We start from the raw sequence: 19,096 nt of genomic DNA on the forward strand, positions 1-19,096 counted from the left end.
GTGAAGCTCCAGACAGTAACAGGGGAGCGGGCCCCCATGTTGGGGGAGGCATTGTTAACCCTGGGTGTTGGGAGGAAGTCAGTCCGCTGCTCGGTGTGGGTAGCAAACCTTGAGGACTGTATTCTGGGACTGGACATTCTTGGGGCACTGGACTGTGTTATTGATACCAATAGAGGAACGCTCTCCTTCCCGGACGGACACATTATCCAGATGTCACGGCGGCCACCTCAACCAGACTGCCCAGCAGCCCATACCATTACTGTGCTGACAGCCAAATCATCACCGGACGCGACCCCCAGCCTTGCCTTCCCCAGCGATCCAGCTGCTCCGACTTCACCTGTAGCCGACATTAATCTCTGCTCATTTTTCCCCCCTGCTAAACAACCTGATCAGGAAGTGAGAGTTTCAGTTGTGAGGGAGGTGTGGAGGAAGAACTGTGATGGACTGACTGCCAGTGAACAGGGCGCTCTATGGCAGCTTTTACTGGACTTTAAAGACTGCTTCTCCCTCTCAGAAGGTGATGTGGGCCGAACTGACCTCATTCAACATGACATCAACACTGGAGATGCACAACCCATTCGGATGAGGCCTAGACGCCTCCCCTTGGCTAGACAGGCTGCAGCAGACAAGGCCCTGCAAGAGATGCAACGGGCTGGGCTCATTGAACCATCCACCAGCTCTTGGGCCTCCCCAGTTGTTATGGTTCCGAAGAAGTCTAAGGATGATTGGCGGTTCTGCATAGATTTCCGACCACTGAATAAAGTGACTAAAAAAGACCCATATCCCCTTCCACGTATTGATGAAACCCTGGACACGGTGGCAGGATCTTCATGGTTCTCATCCTTGGACCTGCGCAGTGGATATTGGCAGGTACCCCTTGCCCTTGAGGCCAAACCAAAGACTGCGTTCATCACCAGTGGGGGCTTATGGCCGTTTAAAGTCCTTCCTTTTGGCCTCTGCAATGCCCCTGCCACATTTGAGAGACTCATGGACAAGGTGCTTACTGGTATCCCACGCAGAGAGTGTGTGGTGTACCTTGACGACATTCTTGTCCACAGTACCTCCTTTCATGGTGCCCTGGGGGCCCTTAGGCAGGTTTTGGAGAGGGTAGCAGCAGCAGGGTTAAAACTCCACCCACAGAAATGCTGCTTCGTGCGTCGTGAAGTCACGTTCCTGGGCCACAAACTGGGAGCCGGGGGGGTTGGCACCATGGACGATAAGATCCAAGCTGTGAGGGACTGGCCCACCCCCAGATCCGTGCAGGACTTAAAGAGCTTCCTGGGCTTGGCATCCTACTATAGAAGGTTTGTGAGGGGCTTCTCCTGCATAGCCGCACCACTGTTCCGCCTGCTCCAAAAAGGTGTGGCTTTCCAGTGGACAGCGGAATGCCAGGCAGCTTTCACCTCACTGCAGAAAGCTCTGGTTGAGGCCCCGGTGCTTTCTCCCCCTGACCCCACGCTGCCTTTTGTCCTCGATACTGATGCCAGCAGTGTTGGATTAGGTGCTGTGCTGGCCCAGGTGACACCAGATGGAGAGAGAGTGGTTGCCTACCACAGCAGGATTTTCAGTAAGGCTGAACGCCGCTACTGCGTCACCAGGAGGGAGTTGCTTGCAGTGGTCTGCGCCATACGGCACTTTAAGTACTACCTCGGGGGCCTCAATTTCACCATCAGGACCGACCATGCTGCCTTGCAGTGGCTTATGTCTTTTAAAGAGCCAGAAGGACAGCTAGCACGCTGGATCGAGGAACTGCAGGCTTATGATTTCGAGGTGGTACACAGACCTGGGGGCCGCCACGGAAATGCAGATGCACTATCCCGCAGACCCTGTGACCCAGATGGATGCCACTACTGTGAGAGAAAGGAGGTTCAGGAGAGGGACCAATCGCAGCCTGACGTAAGGTGTGCAGTGGCAGGTTTGGGGGAACAGTCTTACAGTTGGGGGCTGGTTGCTGTGGATGCAGAAGAGTGGAAGCGCCAACAGGAGGAGGATGCTGACATCAGCCCGGTACTCCAGTGGGTTGAGGAGCAGAAAAAACCCCAGTGGGAGAAGATTGCCATGTTATCACGGGCCACAAAAGGACTCTGGTCCATGTTTGACGCTTTACGGCGGAACGATGGGATGCTGCAAAGGGGCTGGATAGAGCCGGCCACAGGAGAAACGAGGTGGCAATTGGTAGTGCCACGAACACTGCGGGGGACAGTGCTTCAGGCGATGCATGGGGCCCCAGGGTCTGGCCACTTTGGGGTCACCAAGACGCTTCGCCGCCTCCAGCAGGGTTTCTATTGGGGCCAGCATAGGCGTGATGTGGAGGACTACTGCCGCCGCTGCGACAGCTGTACAGCACGAAAAGGCCCAGTGGCCAGGTCTCATGCCCAACTCCAGCAGTTTCCGGCGGGATACCCCATGGAGAGGGTGGGAATTGATGTCCTGGGTCCTTTTCCCCGTACAGAGAGCGGAAACCGCTATGTCCTCACAGCCATGGACTACTTCACAAAGTGGCCAGAGGCATACAGCCTGCCTGACCAGGAAGCTGAGACCATTGTGGATGCACTGGTGGAGGGGATGTTTAGCAGGTTCGGGGCACCAGAAGCAATCCATACGGACCAGGGCAGGAACTTTGAGTCCCGTGTGTTTGCGGCCATGTGTGAGAAATTGGGCTCTCATAAGACCCGTACAACACCCCTCCATCCACAGAGTGATGGACTCGTTGAAAGATTTAACCGCACACTGGCTGAGCAGCTAGCGATAGTAACGGCTAAACACCAGCGTGACTGGGATGCTCACATTCCCCTGGTCCTCATGGCTTATCGCTCAGCAGCCCAAGACTCCACTTCTTGTTCCCCTGCCCTACTGATGTTGGGCAGGGAGATTCGGACTCCTGCAGAGATGATGATGGGCAGACCCCCTGACACTGCTGGGGTCCCACCAGGACCCGAGTATGCAAGGAAGCTTCAGGATCGCATGGAGTCTGCACATGACTTTGCAAGGGGGAAACTGTTGAGTGCAGGGGCAAGGCAAAAGAGGAACTATGACATACACGCCAGGGGCCGACATTTCAATGTTAGAGAATTGGTCTGGGTGTATAGTCCCCAGAGGAAGAAGGGTAGGTGCCCCAAACTGGACAGTGATTGGATTGGGCCCTGTAAGATTCTGGAGCGCTTAGGGGAGGTGGTGTACAGGGTCCAATTACCCCCAAGGGGACGGAAGGTTGCCCTACACCGTGACAGACTGGCTCCCTATCAGGGCACAGCTACTTTCCTGGGGCAACTTAGTGGATCACAGGCAGACCCGGAGTCTACAGGTCCTCCCACCAACAATGTGGCCTCGCCTGATTCCCCTGTTTCAAACCCACATTCCGTGAGCCCTGTGTCTCCTGGGCCAGTGGCCCCCTCTGATGCAGCCCTGTTGCCTCGTTGCCTGGGCCCTTCTCCATCCCTGCCTGCTCCTTCCTCTGGATGCTCTCGCCCTAGGAGACTTCACAGGCTGCCTGGTCATCTGAGAGACTTTATCTGCCCCTCGTGGGCGAGGGACTTTGAGGGGCCGGGGTAGTGTAACAGTCTGAGTTATAAGTTCTTGATGTGTTAACATTATAGTGTTCAGAATTCCTATTTAGTTAAGGCAGAGGCACTCTTACACTGCAGCAATAGGATTAACTGAGTGTCCTTAAATGTGTAATGACTTAGAGGCTGCAAAGCTTGTCAATCATTCTAGTTACCTATGATAGAGAGTCTACAAGAGAACATGCTGGTGATTGGCTGAGTGCATGGGGGGTGGGAGTGTGGGCTGGGGCCCGCGTGAGAGAGAGAGAGAGAGACGGCTGATGAGCATTGCAGTAGTTCCTAGGAACAGTTCTGTTGTTTTGGCGTTGGCTACGGCCTACAGTAGCCTGTGTTTGGTTCCAAATAAACAGCAAGTAAACTGGCACAAGCTTTCGCTGTGGTCTGTTTGAGGGACGCTACAATATGTTTTAGTGTACATTCTGCCCTGTAATATTTTATTCATTTAGCAAGGCTGTATCTCCCAGCTCTTGCTTGAAATGTGTGTGGTAAAATGATAGTGGGGTGTCTGGAGAAGCATGGTCTGGACTACAGAAACAACCTTGTAGGACAGGGTTATGACGGTGCCTCTGTGATGAGTGGGAAGCATTCAGGTGTTGCTGCACGCATTCAAAACGATGCCAAGTTTGCATTTTATGTACACTGTAATGCACACTGTTTGAATCTCGTTCTTGTTGATGTGGTAAAGTCAGTGCCTGAAGCTGAGGACTTTTTTTCTCTTCCTCAGAATATTTATAAATTTCTAACTGGTTCTGCTGTTCACATCAAGCTGCTTGCTGTCCACAAAGAGCTGTATCCACAAGAGAAGCCGAGGGAGCTCCAGAGACTAATAGATGTTAGGTGGGCACGTAGCTACCTGGCATGTCGCAATCTGAGAGACAGGCTTCCAGCAGTTTTGAGGCTTCTGCAAGATATTTCCCTTGAAAATAACAGTGGGGATAGAAAAGTGGAAGCAAAGGGTCTTTTGGCTCAGATTGATTTTCAGTTTATAGCACTTTTAGTTACTTTTTGTAAAGTGCTTGGGGATGTCAAAATCCTGTCTGGCATGCTTCAATCTAGCAATCTTGATTTATCAATAGCCGTAGATTTAGTTGGCTCCCTGACAGACAGAAAAGCTACAGAAGTGAAGCTTGCTTTGGTGAACTACTGAGGGACACTCAAGAACTAGTAGAGCGCTGCAAAATCAGCACCCTGCCACTCAGCAAGAGACAGCCTAAGGCCAGTTCTAGGTTTTTGGACTCACTGGTAATGACTACTGTAGGACAGAGGCACAGTGACCAAAGTAATGAGGATTTTAACAGAGGTGTCTTTTATCAGATACTTGACTGTCTCACGTCAAGTATCTGGCGTTTTTCTGGCGTTTTTCACAGAAGAATTGTGAGATAATGCTAGGGGTTCAGTCTCTAGTCCCAAAAAGCCCATTATTCTTGAAAGAGGAAACACTGTATGCCTTTGGACAGACATTTGAGTCAGATCTAGAAGATCTTAAACATGAGGTTCACCAAACCAGACGGCTTCTTCTGAGGAGAGAAAAAAGTGGGTTAGAGAGACCCTCTACTTTACTTGACTTTGTTGTGTTCCTGGAACCTTATAAAGAGGTTTTTCATGAGCTGTTTAGACTTTGTAAAATTTCAGTTGTTATCCCAGTCAGTACTGCGTCCTGTGAGCGAAGTTTTTCTGCTCTAAAACTGATCAAAAACCACCTTAGAACAACTATGGCTGATGACAGGTTAAGTCACCTTGGCATTCTCAGTGTTGAGTCAAGGAGGGCACATACCCTCAACATGGATGACTTTGTAAAAGATTTTGCTTCTTCCCACCAAAATCGGAGAATTATGCTCTCTTGAGTGTATCCTGGCTTTGAGTTTGCAGTATGTTGTTCCCATTCAAAGCTTATTTGACCATAGCAGTGTTTCTCAAACCTTTGTAAATACCACCAGGGTAATGCTGGTCAGCTCTGGTGGTATTGTCTTGCAGTTTACTGTTTGGAGCCAGTTTTATTTATTTATTTTTGAGAATTTGTTTTTGGTCATATTCTGGGCTCTGAGTTTACATTTACATGTTCACTGTTCCATAGTGCCGTTTAACGTCTTGTTTGGTCATGGCAAATCTTTGTTAAATAAACCATTTTAATTTGAGTGTGTATGAGAAAATATTTGTTTCCTTTCGTTCATCATTTGTATATGGACCCCTCTGATAAAGCCTTGCTCACCCTTTGGCCACCCCTTGAAAAAAGTCTAGCTCCGCCACTGCTTCTGGATTTGTCTGCTCATCCCACTTGAATGGTGGTTTATTCCATCTCAAGACTGTCGGGCTGGTTGTGGATTTTGGGTGTCGTTGGATCAGGCCAGTTGTCCCACCTGGTGTCCTGGAAACTCAGAGTCCCTTGCCCTGGCGTCGTATGCGTGATCGGAGAGGCGGTGTGAACCACGCAAATCTTCGCCTGTTGGAGCAGGCCCCGGCGCCGGCCTCAGCGAACAAGGATCTGGTCCTTCGGATGGTTCTGCTGAACGCCAGATCCGTAGCTAATAAAACTTTCCTTCTTAATGAACCTGTCAGTCTGTCCACGCTAAAAGAAATGGTTCACCATATGAGGCCTGTAAATTCTCCCACAGACTGTGCTCCTTCTCGCCTTCTTAAAGAGGCTTTTGATTCGGTGAGTCAAACCATTCTCACTTTGATTAATAGCTCTCTCTGTGTTCCATCTGCCTTTAAGCATGCTGTTGTACAGCCTCTAATTAAAAAGAGAAATCTCAACCCCACTGTTCTTGCAAACTACAGACCGATATCTAAATAACCATTTTTATCTAAGATCCTTGAAAAAGTTGTTTTTAAGCAACTTCAGGTATTTTTAAGCCTTCATGACATATGGGAAAAGTTCCAGTCTGGTTTTAGATCACGTCACAGCACAGAGACTGCACTTTTGAGAGTTTTTAATGATTTGCTTTTAGCAGTTGACTCTGGTAGTCCTGCAATTTTAGTGCTTTTAGACTTGTCAGCTGCCTTTGACACAGTGGACCACAAGATCCTTCTATCACGTCTGGATCTTGAAATTGGAATCAAATGCACCGCTCTGACCTGGTTCCAATTCTTTTTTCTCTGTATGTTACCTCTGGGAGCTATTTTTAGGAAGTATAATATTTCCTTTCATTGCTTTGCCGATGATATCCAGGTGTATATGCCCATCAGGTTGAACAGCAGAGATCCATGGGAGCCCTTGATGAGCTGTCTCAGTGACATTAAATCCTGGATGGAAAACAACTTTTTGAATTTAAATGATAACAAGACCGAGGTTATATTTTTTGGTAAACTTGATCCTGTAAATAAGTCCTCCGGCATTCCAAGTCAGTTAGCTCCTCACTACCGTGATGCAGTGAAAAATCTGGGTGTTATTTTTGATGACTGTTTTAAAATGGAAAAACAAATAAGTGCTGTCACTAAAAGTAGTTTTTATCAGCTCTGAGTCATAGCTAAAGTAAAACCCTATCTTCCGCATAAGGACCTGGACAAAGTCATTCATGCTTTTGTCACTTCATGCTGGGACTACTGTAACTCCTTGTACTATGGCATAGATCAGTTATCGGCGCGCCACCTGCAAATGGTCCAAAATGCAGCAGCTCGTCTTTTAACTGGTACAACAAAACATGAACATATTACCCCGGTTTTATCATCCCTTCATTGGCTTCCTGTCCAATTTAGAATAGATTTTAAGATTTTATTGCTCACTTTTAAAGCTCTAAATGGACTAGCACCTTCGTATCTGTCCGAGCTACTCCATGAACACACGCCTCTAAGGGCTCTGAGGTCATCTAATCAACTACTCTTACAAAAACCAAAAACTAGGCTGAAACTGAGAGGTGATCGAGCGTTTGCAGCACCAAGCCTTTGGAATAATCTTCCTTTCCATATTCGCTCAGCCCAGACGATAGACTCGTTTAAATCCTTATTAAAGACACATCTGTTTTCCTTAGCATTTGGCTGCAATGTAACATCCTATTAGATGATTGCTGACTTCTGATTGTGTTGTTTTTAATTATTAACTAATTTATTATTGCCTTTTTACCCTGTTTATCTCTGTGCAGCACTTTGGTCAACCTTTGTTGTTTTTAAATGTGCTATATAAATAAATGTGACTTGACTTGACTAGTGTGTGAAGAAGACTCCGCAGTTACATGAACAAATTGGAGTCTATTAGATAAATATGATTTAAACCACTGCAGTGCAGTACCTTTAATACCTATAGCATGCTCTAATCTCTTTAATAAAACATTATGCTATTAGAAGATTAAAACATTGTACCCACAAGTTGCACAGGGAAATTTAAAATGCAATTCTTCCAGGTGCCTCCAACAATAAATAATAAAAGTATGAATAGTAAAATAATTAATAAAATACAATACATAATAAAATAAAAAAAAAAATCATTTAATCACAGGGTGGATTTGGTTTACAGTCACATAAAAAGGAAAGCTCTCACAGGACTTTCTTTTTCATATGACTTTAAAAGTCATTAAAGATGTATGTTGTACAGTCATTCCACCCTGGAAAAAGAGCAGTTCAGTAAAAAGACCAATAAAAGACCAAACTTACCATAACATTCATATCCATGAAGAGTGTAAACTTTTGACCACAACTGTAGATCCAACCTGAACCTCTGAAATAATTCCTTTTGTCTTTCATGTTTCAAATGTCATTACAGGTTTTTAGTGTTAAGATAAAGACTCAGGGAGACCCACTCTGAAAACTTCACACAAAGTAGAATAATTAACTACAGTGCTAAACAGTTTGTGGGCTTTCTTCCCTCCAAATGTTTGGCTATCATTAAGACCAAATAGCTTATTTTGAAAGCTGACTGATGAGGTGGCAGGATTTTTCTGTGTCTTAGGTGTTTTTCTTAGGATAGTCTTTAACCTGAACCTTCAAATCTCAGTACCACAGCTCACAACTACCATTTCATTTGGACTGCTAAAAATACAACATCAGTATGCCCAGGGATGTCTTTCCTAATTTTGGTAAAATTCTTAAACAGATAAAACTGGCTTTGACTGTTTTCATTCATTTTAACATCAACACTGAGGTGTAGTCTAATCTAACCTAATCTAATCCAATCTTGTAGAGAGGTGGAAAATGCAGGCAAGCCAAGCCAAATCAATTTAAAATGTGCAACATCACAAATTTGCCTCAAGGGCTTTAAAATCAGTGTTCTGTTCTTATACCCTCAGTCCAGACTCCCCACAATTACTTAGAGAGAGGGAAACAAGAGTGTTTTATTTTTATAAAGCTCATTTTAACATCATCAGGAGGCTGGTTGGATAGTATGGAGCTTGTATGAATTCATTCGACTAACTGAAGGATGAAATAAAAGAGTTTTCAGTTTCTTCAATAGTCAGAAAGCTTAATATCAGCATGCAGAGAAAATAATCTAAACCTTTAGCTTTTACCTAACAAAATATTAAAATATAGGTAATGAGTCTTAACTAACCTCTCTGTGCAGAGTTTTCGGCCAGCAGCCATGTTGGTGGAACGATCAAAGGATTTTGGACGAAGCTGGAAAGTTTTCCGGTACTTTGCAAAAGATTGCTCACTTTATTTCCCTTTGGTGTCTGCTGAGCCAGCCAGGAGCATCGATGACATTGTCTGTGACAGCAGATATTCTGGATCAGAACTATCCACAGATGGAGAGGTAGCAAATTCAGTTACTCCATGAAAATTACCTTTTTTTCTACAGCTCCACTGGATGTCGTTCATTCTGGACTTTATCATGATTATTCATACATTAAGACAAGATTTCACACATGGTTCACACAAATGATGAAATTATGTAACAGCAAAGCATTAATTATAGTTCTTTCTTACTGGTTTTGTTTAAGAAAAGATGTTTGTATCTGTGTGTTTTATTATGTTTGTCCTCTAGTTGGTGCTGAAAGCCCTTGATCCTGTCTTGAAAATAGAAAACCCTTATGCACAAAACATCCAAGGTGAGATTTTCTAACATAAACTAATTGGCTCTCACACTGTTTAAAAGTATGTATGCTTTGGGTCAATTTGTTCTCCTACAGCTTTAACCCTGCAGATAACCACATGTAAATGACTAAATGACTAAACTGAAAAGTCAAACTAAAATCATTTTAAGGGACCGCAGATAACTCATGTAGATGCCTCCTGTTGATTTGTTCAATTTTACCTTTATCGCTGGAGCCATTAGCTATAGAGACCAAACCAGTTTTTGTATCAGGCTGTAAACATATTTATTTCTGCTGTAAATTTGGACATTTTAACATGGGACTCCATGGGGGCTGATTCACTGCTGGAGCCTCCACTGTACTTCAGAGGAACTTTTAGTCTAACAATACAGACAGACCTTTGACCCTTTGTTCTATGGATAATGGGTTATGGGTTTGGATTAACCTGAACTCTCAGGTGTTCTAAGACAGATTTACCTCTAACAAGCCTCCTGTAAGTTTATCATTATGTTCTCTGCATATTTTTCAGTGTAAAACAAAAATATTTCACAGATAAACACTAACAAATATGTATAGCAGAGGAACAAAATCTGAAACCTTTAATGAGTTTATGAGATGGAACATAAAAAAAACCAAACATGTAAAACTGTATATCCTTCTGACCATCATCCTCAGATCTGATCACTTTGACAAACATTCGGGTGAACTTCACTCGCCTCTTCACACTCGGCGACACGCTGCTGAGTCGAAGTAGCAGGAACCTTCAGGATAAATATTACTATTCTGTTTACAACATGGTGGTTCAAGGAAGCTGCTTCTGTAATGGACATGCCAGGCAGTGTGTGCCTGTGGATGGAGGGCGGGGGGACGTTTTCATCCAGCCTGGCATGGTATGGACCAGAACCAGTCTGTGTTTATGCATCCTGCTGTGATTAACATTTTATTTCAGGTGATTTAATCAATCTTAATTCACTGTTTGTTTTTAACAAGTTTGAGAGGTGAACTAAGAACTTTTATGTTCAGTATAAAGACATTAATGATTAAGAAAAAAAAAAATCATTTATAGATTAGTGCAGCCAACAGACCATCTGTGCTTGGGGCTACGGCTCAGGAGGTAGAAAAAGGCATCAGGTAGTTCCAGGGGTGATGATGTGATCTCTGATTTTCGTCATCCACAAATCAGTGTCCTTTAGGTAAAACTGATGTTCAGGCCAGCAGGGGGAAACAGATGGAGTCCTAAAATAATGGTTGGATATTTTTAAACAGATGAGTCTAAATCTGATGTGTGTGCATTCTATCTTCCCCTAGCATCTGACCACACACACCTGAAACTGCAGATAAAGATGTTTTCTGCTTTCAGGTTCATGGACAATGTGTTTGTCAGCACAATACAGCTGGAGAAAACTGTGAGAGATGTCAGGACTTTCACCACGACTCCCCCTGGAGGCCTGGAGGAGAGAAGGCAGCAAACATCTGCAGAAGTAAATCAATCTGAAATTAAATTGGTCACTTTTTCATGTTTTATATATTAAAAAACAAACAAACAAACAACCAGGCAAAATAAACTTCTTCCCACAGTTGATATGTAAAGAACAGCAACCACATTTTTTTCATGTTATCCCTGACAGCGTGGATGGGATTAGATGATGATAATCACAGATTGTTGGAAACATCTGAGTCATCAAAATAAAAAAATATATATTATTTTTTGGTCTGTATTAGCTAGTATACAGTGAAGAGAGAGGAAAGTGGGGAGAGAAATAGGGGAAGACATGTAACAGGGGGCCACAGGTCAGATGCAAACCCAGGTCGCCTGCACCACAACCACGTGGTGTACATGGTTGCCTGCTCGCCCACTGAGCTAACCTGGCACCCATCAAAAATATTTTTCAGGTTGTAGGCTACTGTGCAAATGACTGAAAAATGTCATTTTGATGAAACTGTCAGACTGATTTAAAATCAAATGCTTGCAGATTAGTAATTTCTATTTAATTTAGTTTAATTAGTCTGTTTGTTTTGGTAGTTATATCAGCAAAGTCACTACCTAACTCTCTGTTACACACTCAAATCTGTGTTTTAGATTCAATTTGATTAAACTATTAATCCCTTTGGGAGGGTTATGTTTTAGATATCAGGTTACTTTATATGGCATCAAATTATTGGTAGCAAAGTAGATTTGTTTAAATACTTTAATAACACTTGATTATCAAGGTTTCAAGGATTTTTACTGTCATCCCTGCATATATTAAATTTGGTTTCAATTCAATTTTATTTACACAGTGCTAAATGACAGAAATAGTTGCCTCAAGATGCTTTATATTATAAGTTATTATAAGATATTGTCAGAGGTGGGAAGTAACGAAGTACAAATACTTCGTTACTGTACTTAAGTAGATTTTTCAGGTATCTGTACTTTACTTAAGTATTTATTTTTCTGACTACTTTTTACTTTTACTCCCTACATTTTTACGCAAGTATCTGTACTTTCTACTTCTTACATTTTCAAACAGACTCGTTACTTTTAACGTCAGAGAGAAGTTTGCGTTTCCGGTCAGTGCGCCTTCAAACATAAAGCGATCTGAGCCTAAATGGAGGAATAATAACATATAAGAGACAATCGTACTGCGTATCCTCCATCATCGGGGCTTATCTCGTACAAAGAGATTAAATACGCAAACCCATATAATTAATGTATCATTTATAGCGCTATAATCGGGCCGGACCGAGTCCGTAAGTTGCGCTGCGGCACATAAACAGCTTAGCTAGCGCTACTGAAGAGGAACGAGCATGAAGGGAGTAACGTGTGGCAGGTAAATGCAACGTTTCTAAATGCTCAACAAATATCAGCAAACACACAAAGTGTGTGCAGTTTGTCACACAGTGTGTCTGCTAGCTAAAAGAAGAGCTGCTGCATGTCAGGGAGAGCAAAGAGAGAGAAGTTCACTCAGAGATGGAGAAAGAGGACAGGAGAGGAAGAAGAGAGGTTAGAATTAAAGGTAAGGACTGGAAAACAAACTGAAGTATGCTGACTTTGTGTAATTCAGAGATTCTATGAAAATACTGCAGTTTAGTGTTTAATAAATAGGTTAGTTTGTTGTACTGTATTTACAGTAAAGCTCTGTGTTGGTGCACTTTGTGTTCATGGTCAGAGTTACAGGTTACATCAGTGCAGCAGAAATGAGTCTGAATCAAAGCTGCTGATGCTGAGATTCATTCACTGAGTCCAACATTTCTACAGCCTGTATGCTGTCAGTGTAGGGGATGGAGATCAGCAGATAGCTGTGAAATACTGGGTTACATCTTTGTGAGTTCAGTTCATCCACACAGAGCAGTAAACCTCAGAGCAGCAGCAGCAGCAGGTCAGCTGATCACAGCCTGCACACCAACATCATTTACTGCAGCTCACAATAGAAAGCTGTGATTCTTCTCCCCATGCAGAGCCACTACAGCTGATCTTAAAGTTCCTCCACCTTCTGAATCCCACTGTAACCCCTGAGTATCCTCATGTTTGTGTTTAGGTGGAGGCACAGTCACCCTCTACTATGGAGGACACAGAGAACAGAGCTGTGCTTAAATTCCCTTTAACAGTTTGTGTCCTACATAACAGATTCAAGCTGAGTGCATTCATTAGGATTAAAATTTAGATTGGAATAACATTTGTATTCTCATGTACTATTTTATATTATTACAATAATATATAATGAGGTTCGGTTTGTTTTACACAAAAATAGCAGGTAGAAACATCCTCCAAAGAACTACTTTTACTTTCTTACTTTGAGTACATTTCAGAGCCTGTACTTTTTTACTTTTACTTAAGTAGAGAAGTTGAACCAGTACTTCGACTTTTACTAAAGTATTTTTTAACATAAGTACTTGTACTTCTACTTAAGTACAGAATGTCAGTACTTTTGCCACCTCTGGATATTGTAACCCTACAATTACACAGAAAATTTAATTCAATTCAATTCAATTCAATTTTATTTATAGCGCCTACCCTACAATAATTACAGAGAAAGCCCAACAGTCAAAACGACCCCCTATGACCACTTGGTGACAGTGGGAAGGAAAAACTCCCTTTAACAGGAAGAAACCTCCAGCAGAACCAGGCTCAGGGAGGGGGGGTCATCTGCTGAGACTGGTTGGGCTGAGGGGAGAGAGACAGAGATTAATAATAACTAATGATTAAATGCCAAGTGGGGTATAAACAGAGTAATAGAGGTGAATGAAAAGAAACATCATGGGAACCCCCCAGCATTAATATCCACATGATTAATGGGCAGGTGTATGTGTGAATGTCAAACTGCATGTGGCAGTACTTCCTGTTCTTTCATCTGTTCTCTTGATACGATGAATTTCTTGTTTCATTTTTGTAGTCATCAGTTCATTAATGATCATAAATGAGTTTGAAATAGCATCCCGTCATTTTTATGTCTCTCTCAGGATGTAACTGCCACGGCCACTCCTATTCATGTCACTTTGATGCAGTTCGTTACAAAGTGACCGGAGGCATCAGTGGCGGCGTGTGTGACGACTGTGGCCACAACAGGATGGGACCTCAGTGTGAACAGTGTAAACCTTTTCTGTATCAGGATCCACAGAGAGCAAAGGACGACCCACACGCCTGCATACGTATGTTTTATTTTGGAGTTTTCCTGTTTTCACTGTTCCTACTTTTTACTTTTTCTAATGTTTGTTTTTATGTCACTGAGGTGGCATGAATTTCTTTGAAAGCCCCAGTTCTGCTCCCTTTTAGCATGTCTTCTTTCATCACAGTACAGAAACAGCATTAGTGAAGGTTACAAATGATCTTCTTACAGCCTCTGACAGTGGACTCATCTCTGTTCTTGTCCTGTTGGACCTCAGTGCAGCTTTGATATTGTTGACCATAACATTTTATTACAGAGATTAGAGCATACTATAGATATTAAAGGTACTGCACTGCAGTGGTTTGAGTCATATTTATCTCATAGACTCCAATTTGTTCATGTAAATGGGGAGTCTTCTTCAGACACTAAGGTTAATTATGGAGTTCCACAGGGTTCTGTGCTAGGACCAATTTTATTTACATTATACATGCTTCCCTTAGGCAGTATTATTAGAAAGCATTGCATAGATTTTCATTGTTATGCAGATGATACTCAGCTTTACCTATCAATGAAGCCAGATGACACACATCAATTAATTAAACTGCAGGAATGTCTTAAAGATATTAAGGCCTGGATGACCTCTAATTTCCTGCTTCTAAATTCAGATCAAACTGAAATTCTTGTACTCGGCCCCACAAATCTTAGAAACATGGTGTCAAACCAGGTACTTACTCTGGATGGCATTACTTTGGTCTCCAGTAACACTATGAGAAATCTCGGAGTCATTTTTGACCAGGATATGTCCTTCAATGCACATATTAAACAAATATGTAGGACCGCTTTTTTGCATTTGTGCAATATTTCTAAAATTAGAAACATCCTTTCTCAGAGTGATGCTGAAAAGCTAATTCAGGCATTTATTACTTCTAGGGTGGACTACTGTAATTCGTTATTATCAGGCTGTCCTAAAAGCTCCCTGAAAAGCCTTCAGCTGATCCAAAATGCTGCAGCTAGAGTACTGACAGGGACTAGAAAGAGAGAGCAGATTTCTTCCTGTTAAAAGGGAGTTTTTCCTTTCCACTGTCACCAAGTGCTGCTCATAGGGGGTCGTTTTGACTGTTGGGTTTTCTCTGTATTATTGTACGGTCTTTACCCACAATACAAAGTGCCTTGGGGCAACTGTTTGTTGTGATTTGGCGCTATATAAATAAAATTGAATTGAATTGTACTGTAGATAAAGCTTCACTCACACTAGAATAAAAATAGGGCAGTATTTTCATTGCAACAAGGAAAAACTGGTGGTTGCTGATTCATTGCATTAAATTTATTGCTGATGGTAAGTTGCAGTAATCAACCAATCACCCTGAGGTTGAGTGTGCAACACCCTCAAACTTTCAGCCACCATGTATGATAACAAAACCATTGCACACATCACTTCTCTAAACAATCAGTCAGACTCAGACTGTCTTTAGTCACTCTCAGACAGATTGGTGAAGGTTTGCAAACAATTGCTGTCTAATTTACAAATACCGACAGGCAACGCGTTGGAACCAGCTGGAATGACGAGTGCAACTCGTGTGCTCCATCATTTACTCTTCCATGTGAGGATACGTTATAGTAAATCACACAAACATGAGTTACAAAGGTTAGTGGCAAGCGGTTTATTGAAATATTGTGCTCAATTTAACACCAAAAAGCATTTTTTGTTTTGCACCTGATAGTATGTGTGCAACAGTTGCTGATAGGAGTGTGTAAGTATTTAGAATGGGAGGGGGACGTGTTATTAGAGCAAATGCATAATGGGCACAGGTGGATGGTTCAAAGCTGTAAGCAGAGTTTTCCTCTTGAGAGTGAGCAAAGGGGTTCCAGTGTTTCAGGCTTGTAGTCAGATTTCTACACAGAAATGACTTTACTCAGCAGTGTGCACACACAGAGCGACATTCATGTTTCTTTCTATTACTTCCCTTGATAGCCACTATTACATAACATATAGATATATGATACTATATGTTTGGCAAAATGCAACTATCAACGAGACTGTGTTAGTGTGTTAGAGTAAAGTCTGAATGTTAAAATCCAGAGCAATGCATGCTGTTTACCAGTGTGGCACAAAAAGAGTGTCTTCATTATCATAGCAGAGTTAATAATGTTCATGTACAGGTCAGCTATTCCACACAGAGTTCAGTTTGGGTAAATCCTGAGCTCCACCTTAGTCTCAGTCCTCACGATCTCACACAGTCTTAGTTTCTATGAGTTTAGTTTTGTCATGGACTGGGGCCGGTGGCCCAGTGTTTGTGTTCTTTTGGTTCTGTTTCAGTTATTACTCTGATTATGTTTTTTGGTTCTCTTTTGTATAGGTCTTTAGTTTGTTATTTCTAGTTCCTTGTGTTCCCCTGTGTCAGGTCTGTGTCTTTGTTCCCCCGTCTGACTTCCTGTTTTATTTTGATAGTCATCTGGTCCCTGTCTGTCATGTTCAGTTTTGCTTCCCCTTGTCTCGTCAGTGTAATTTGGTTCACCTGTGTTCCCTCCTGTGTATTTAAGTCCTGTGTTTTTCTCTGCCTGTTGTCACATCCTTGTCATTGCTTTGCCTGCTGTGTGCCCTCGGTCCAAATCCTGTTTCTAGTGTGTGTTTCTGAGTTTATGCTGCTGGCCCTGTCCAGCCCTTCCTGTGTTGCTCTGCAAATAAAGCTTTAAATTACTGTCCGCTTTTTGCGTGGTGTATCCTGTGTTGGGGTCTTCTGTCCTGCCTGCCGCAGCGTTCTATGACAAGTTCTTCCTGATATCAGAAACATATTGATCCTCCTTCAGCCACCTCTCATTGAACTGAACATATACTGGATTATTTTATTAGTACATTGTTTGCTTCCCCATGTTTAACCACTAGTTGGTGCTGCTATTAATGACATTAAGTAACTGCTTTGTTGTTAGTTTCTAAATTGTAAAGTTGCCCTGGTTAGTAAATCTGGCCTGATCTGTGGCTGAGAGAGTTGCATCTGATATGTGGATTCTGTTCAGTCCATAAACATCAAGTTGACTTTTTACCACAAATAAAATCAACCCTCAGGCCAATATCTCAGTGCTCCTGATTGGCCGGTGTACTCCTGGCTTTGGTATAGCACTATATCTCTGATGAAGTGGCAACAGATTTGCAGTTTTTTCAAATTTAAAACAGTTAATTGTGGTATTATCACAAACAGATTGCATGTAATTACCAACTTCAATTACAGTGATAACAGACTGACTCCATCTTATTGCTGTTTTATTGCCATTTTGACAAATCAACAGACAGCAACTGACTGTGAGTGGTCGCGGATCTGGATCTCCATCTTCAGTGCAACTATTTCAGGTTCAAGACTGCACGTTGATAGCACACTAACTTTGGTTGCACTGCTGTCTCCCTAGTATGACTGTGACCTAAACGAGAGAGTGATTAGCCAACACAAACCACTTGCACTAATTGGACTCCTGCCCATTCCCTACCCTCTAACCAAGCCCCATATTTCTCAGGGATGATGTCACATGACATGATGATGATGTAGCAGCTCTGTTTTAGGGTGAATGTTAAACCATATGATGATAATGTGTTTCAGCATGTGACTGTGGTCCTGCTGGTTCACGCCCTGGTGGTCTGTGTGACGCTCTGAGTGGTCAATGTGTGTGCAAAGAAAACGTAGAGGGTCAACGCTGCGATCGCTGCAAGCATGGCTTCTTCAACCTGAGGCAGGATGACCCAGCAGGCTGTCAGGGTGACAAAATAACTTTATTTGTCCTGTTTGCCATTTTCAACAAGCAAAGGAGCTCCCTACTTGTGTTTACATGACAATTTCAGGGAGCTGAAAGTGTAAGCATAAAAGAAACTTTTAGTCTGATTTTGTATGTGTGTGTGTGTATGTGTTTAAGCATGCCGGTGTCATCCTTTGGGAAGTGTCGGCTCATGTGATCAGCTGACAGGAAGTTGTGAATGTGACCAAATGGCGAGTGGACTGCTGTGTGATCAATGTCTGGTAGGTCACATCTTAAAGGTGCACTCTGTGAAATATTTAATTTACACTTTAGCTTCCCTTCATGCTCATTCTAATTACTTTACAATAGAGTTGGGAAAACGTTTAAACAAAATAAACAATAACCTGCAGTCTGTATGTTTATTTTTAATTGTATATGTATTTCAGACTAAGGATGTGCTGATCCGATATTCAGTATCAGTATCGGTCCGATCCTGGCCTAAATTACTGGATCGGATATCGGAAAGAAATAAAAAATGCAATCGATCCGATCCGACCCATATGAGCTGCATTACAGTTCTCCGTCGTCTTCTTCTTCTTGTGGGTTTGCGTTGACCAAACCAGCTTAAAGCTGCATTACCGCCACCTACCGGAATAACCCCCTCAGTTGTCTGTCGCTGCGACGGATTCCCTTTGACACTGAGTGGATGATCGCTGACATGTTTCCCACCCCTCCACCGCTCTCTGCGTGTTTGTGTGTTGTGCTCGCTGTGCTGAGAATTTCAGCTGTTATTTTTTTCTCTGCTTCAGCTCCCAGACATACTGCTAGAGCGCCGCGTCCGGTACCGGAAGGACCCCTTCCTCGTCAAAAATATTTTTTATACTTTAATCCCTGATTAGTAACTAAATATAGGCCTGCAGTAGAAACGTATTTAGGAGAATGCTTGTGAATATAAATCATTACAAGCTTACGCTCACGCAGCCCCCAGTTTTTCAACATAAACACTGATAACGCAACAGCAGCAATCAGCTGATTTACCTGCAGTCAGTCTGTACTGCGCAAAGAGGCGGAGCCGGTGAGCTCAGATGAAGCGGAAGAAAGCTTTTCTCCCTGTAACCTCCATTAAACCTTTACTGGGAAACAGCTGGAGGTCCTTCATCAACCACCTGATCAGTAAGTGAAGAAAAGAGAACTTTGTAGCTGCTCCATCCACCCTGTTTGTTTCGCACAGGGAAAAACTGCAGTATGGAAGGTAAAATATGCA

The 19,096-nt window shown here is 42.9% G+C and overlaps 1 protein-coding gene across 1 annotated transcript in view; it reads left to right on the forward strand.

The window, feature by feature from the left end:
* lamb4 (laminin, beta 4) overlaps positions 1-19,096 on the forward strand; it is a 146,301-nt gene that overhangs the window by 37,900 nt on the left and 89,305 nt on the right. Inside the window, 7 exon segments of the mRNA XM_030731998.1 lie at positions 9,055-9,243; positions 9,475-9,538; positions 10,199-10,413; positions 10,884-11,004; positions 13,964-14,152; positions 17,700-17,855; positions 18,010-18,117. Coding sequence (XP_030587858.1) covers positions 9,055-9,243; positions 9,475-9,538; positions 10,199-10,413; positions 10,884-11,004; positions 13,964-14,152; positions 17,700-17,855; positions 18,010-18,117 — 1,042 coding nt within the window.

Source organism: Archocentrus centrarchus, chromosome 6 (genome assembly GCF_007364275.1).
Source record: "Archocentrus centrarchus isolate MPI-CPG fArcCen1 chromosome 6, fArcCen1, whole genome shotgun sequence".
Classification (NCBI taxonomy): Eukaryota; Metazoa; Chordata; class Actinopteri; order Cichliformes; family Cichlidae; genus Archocentrus; species Archocentrus centrarchus.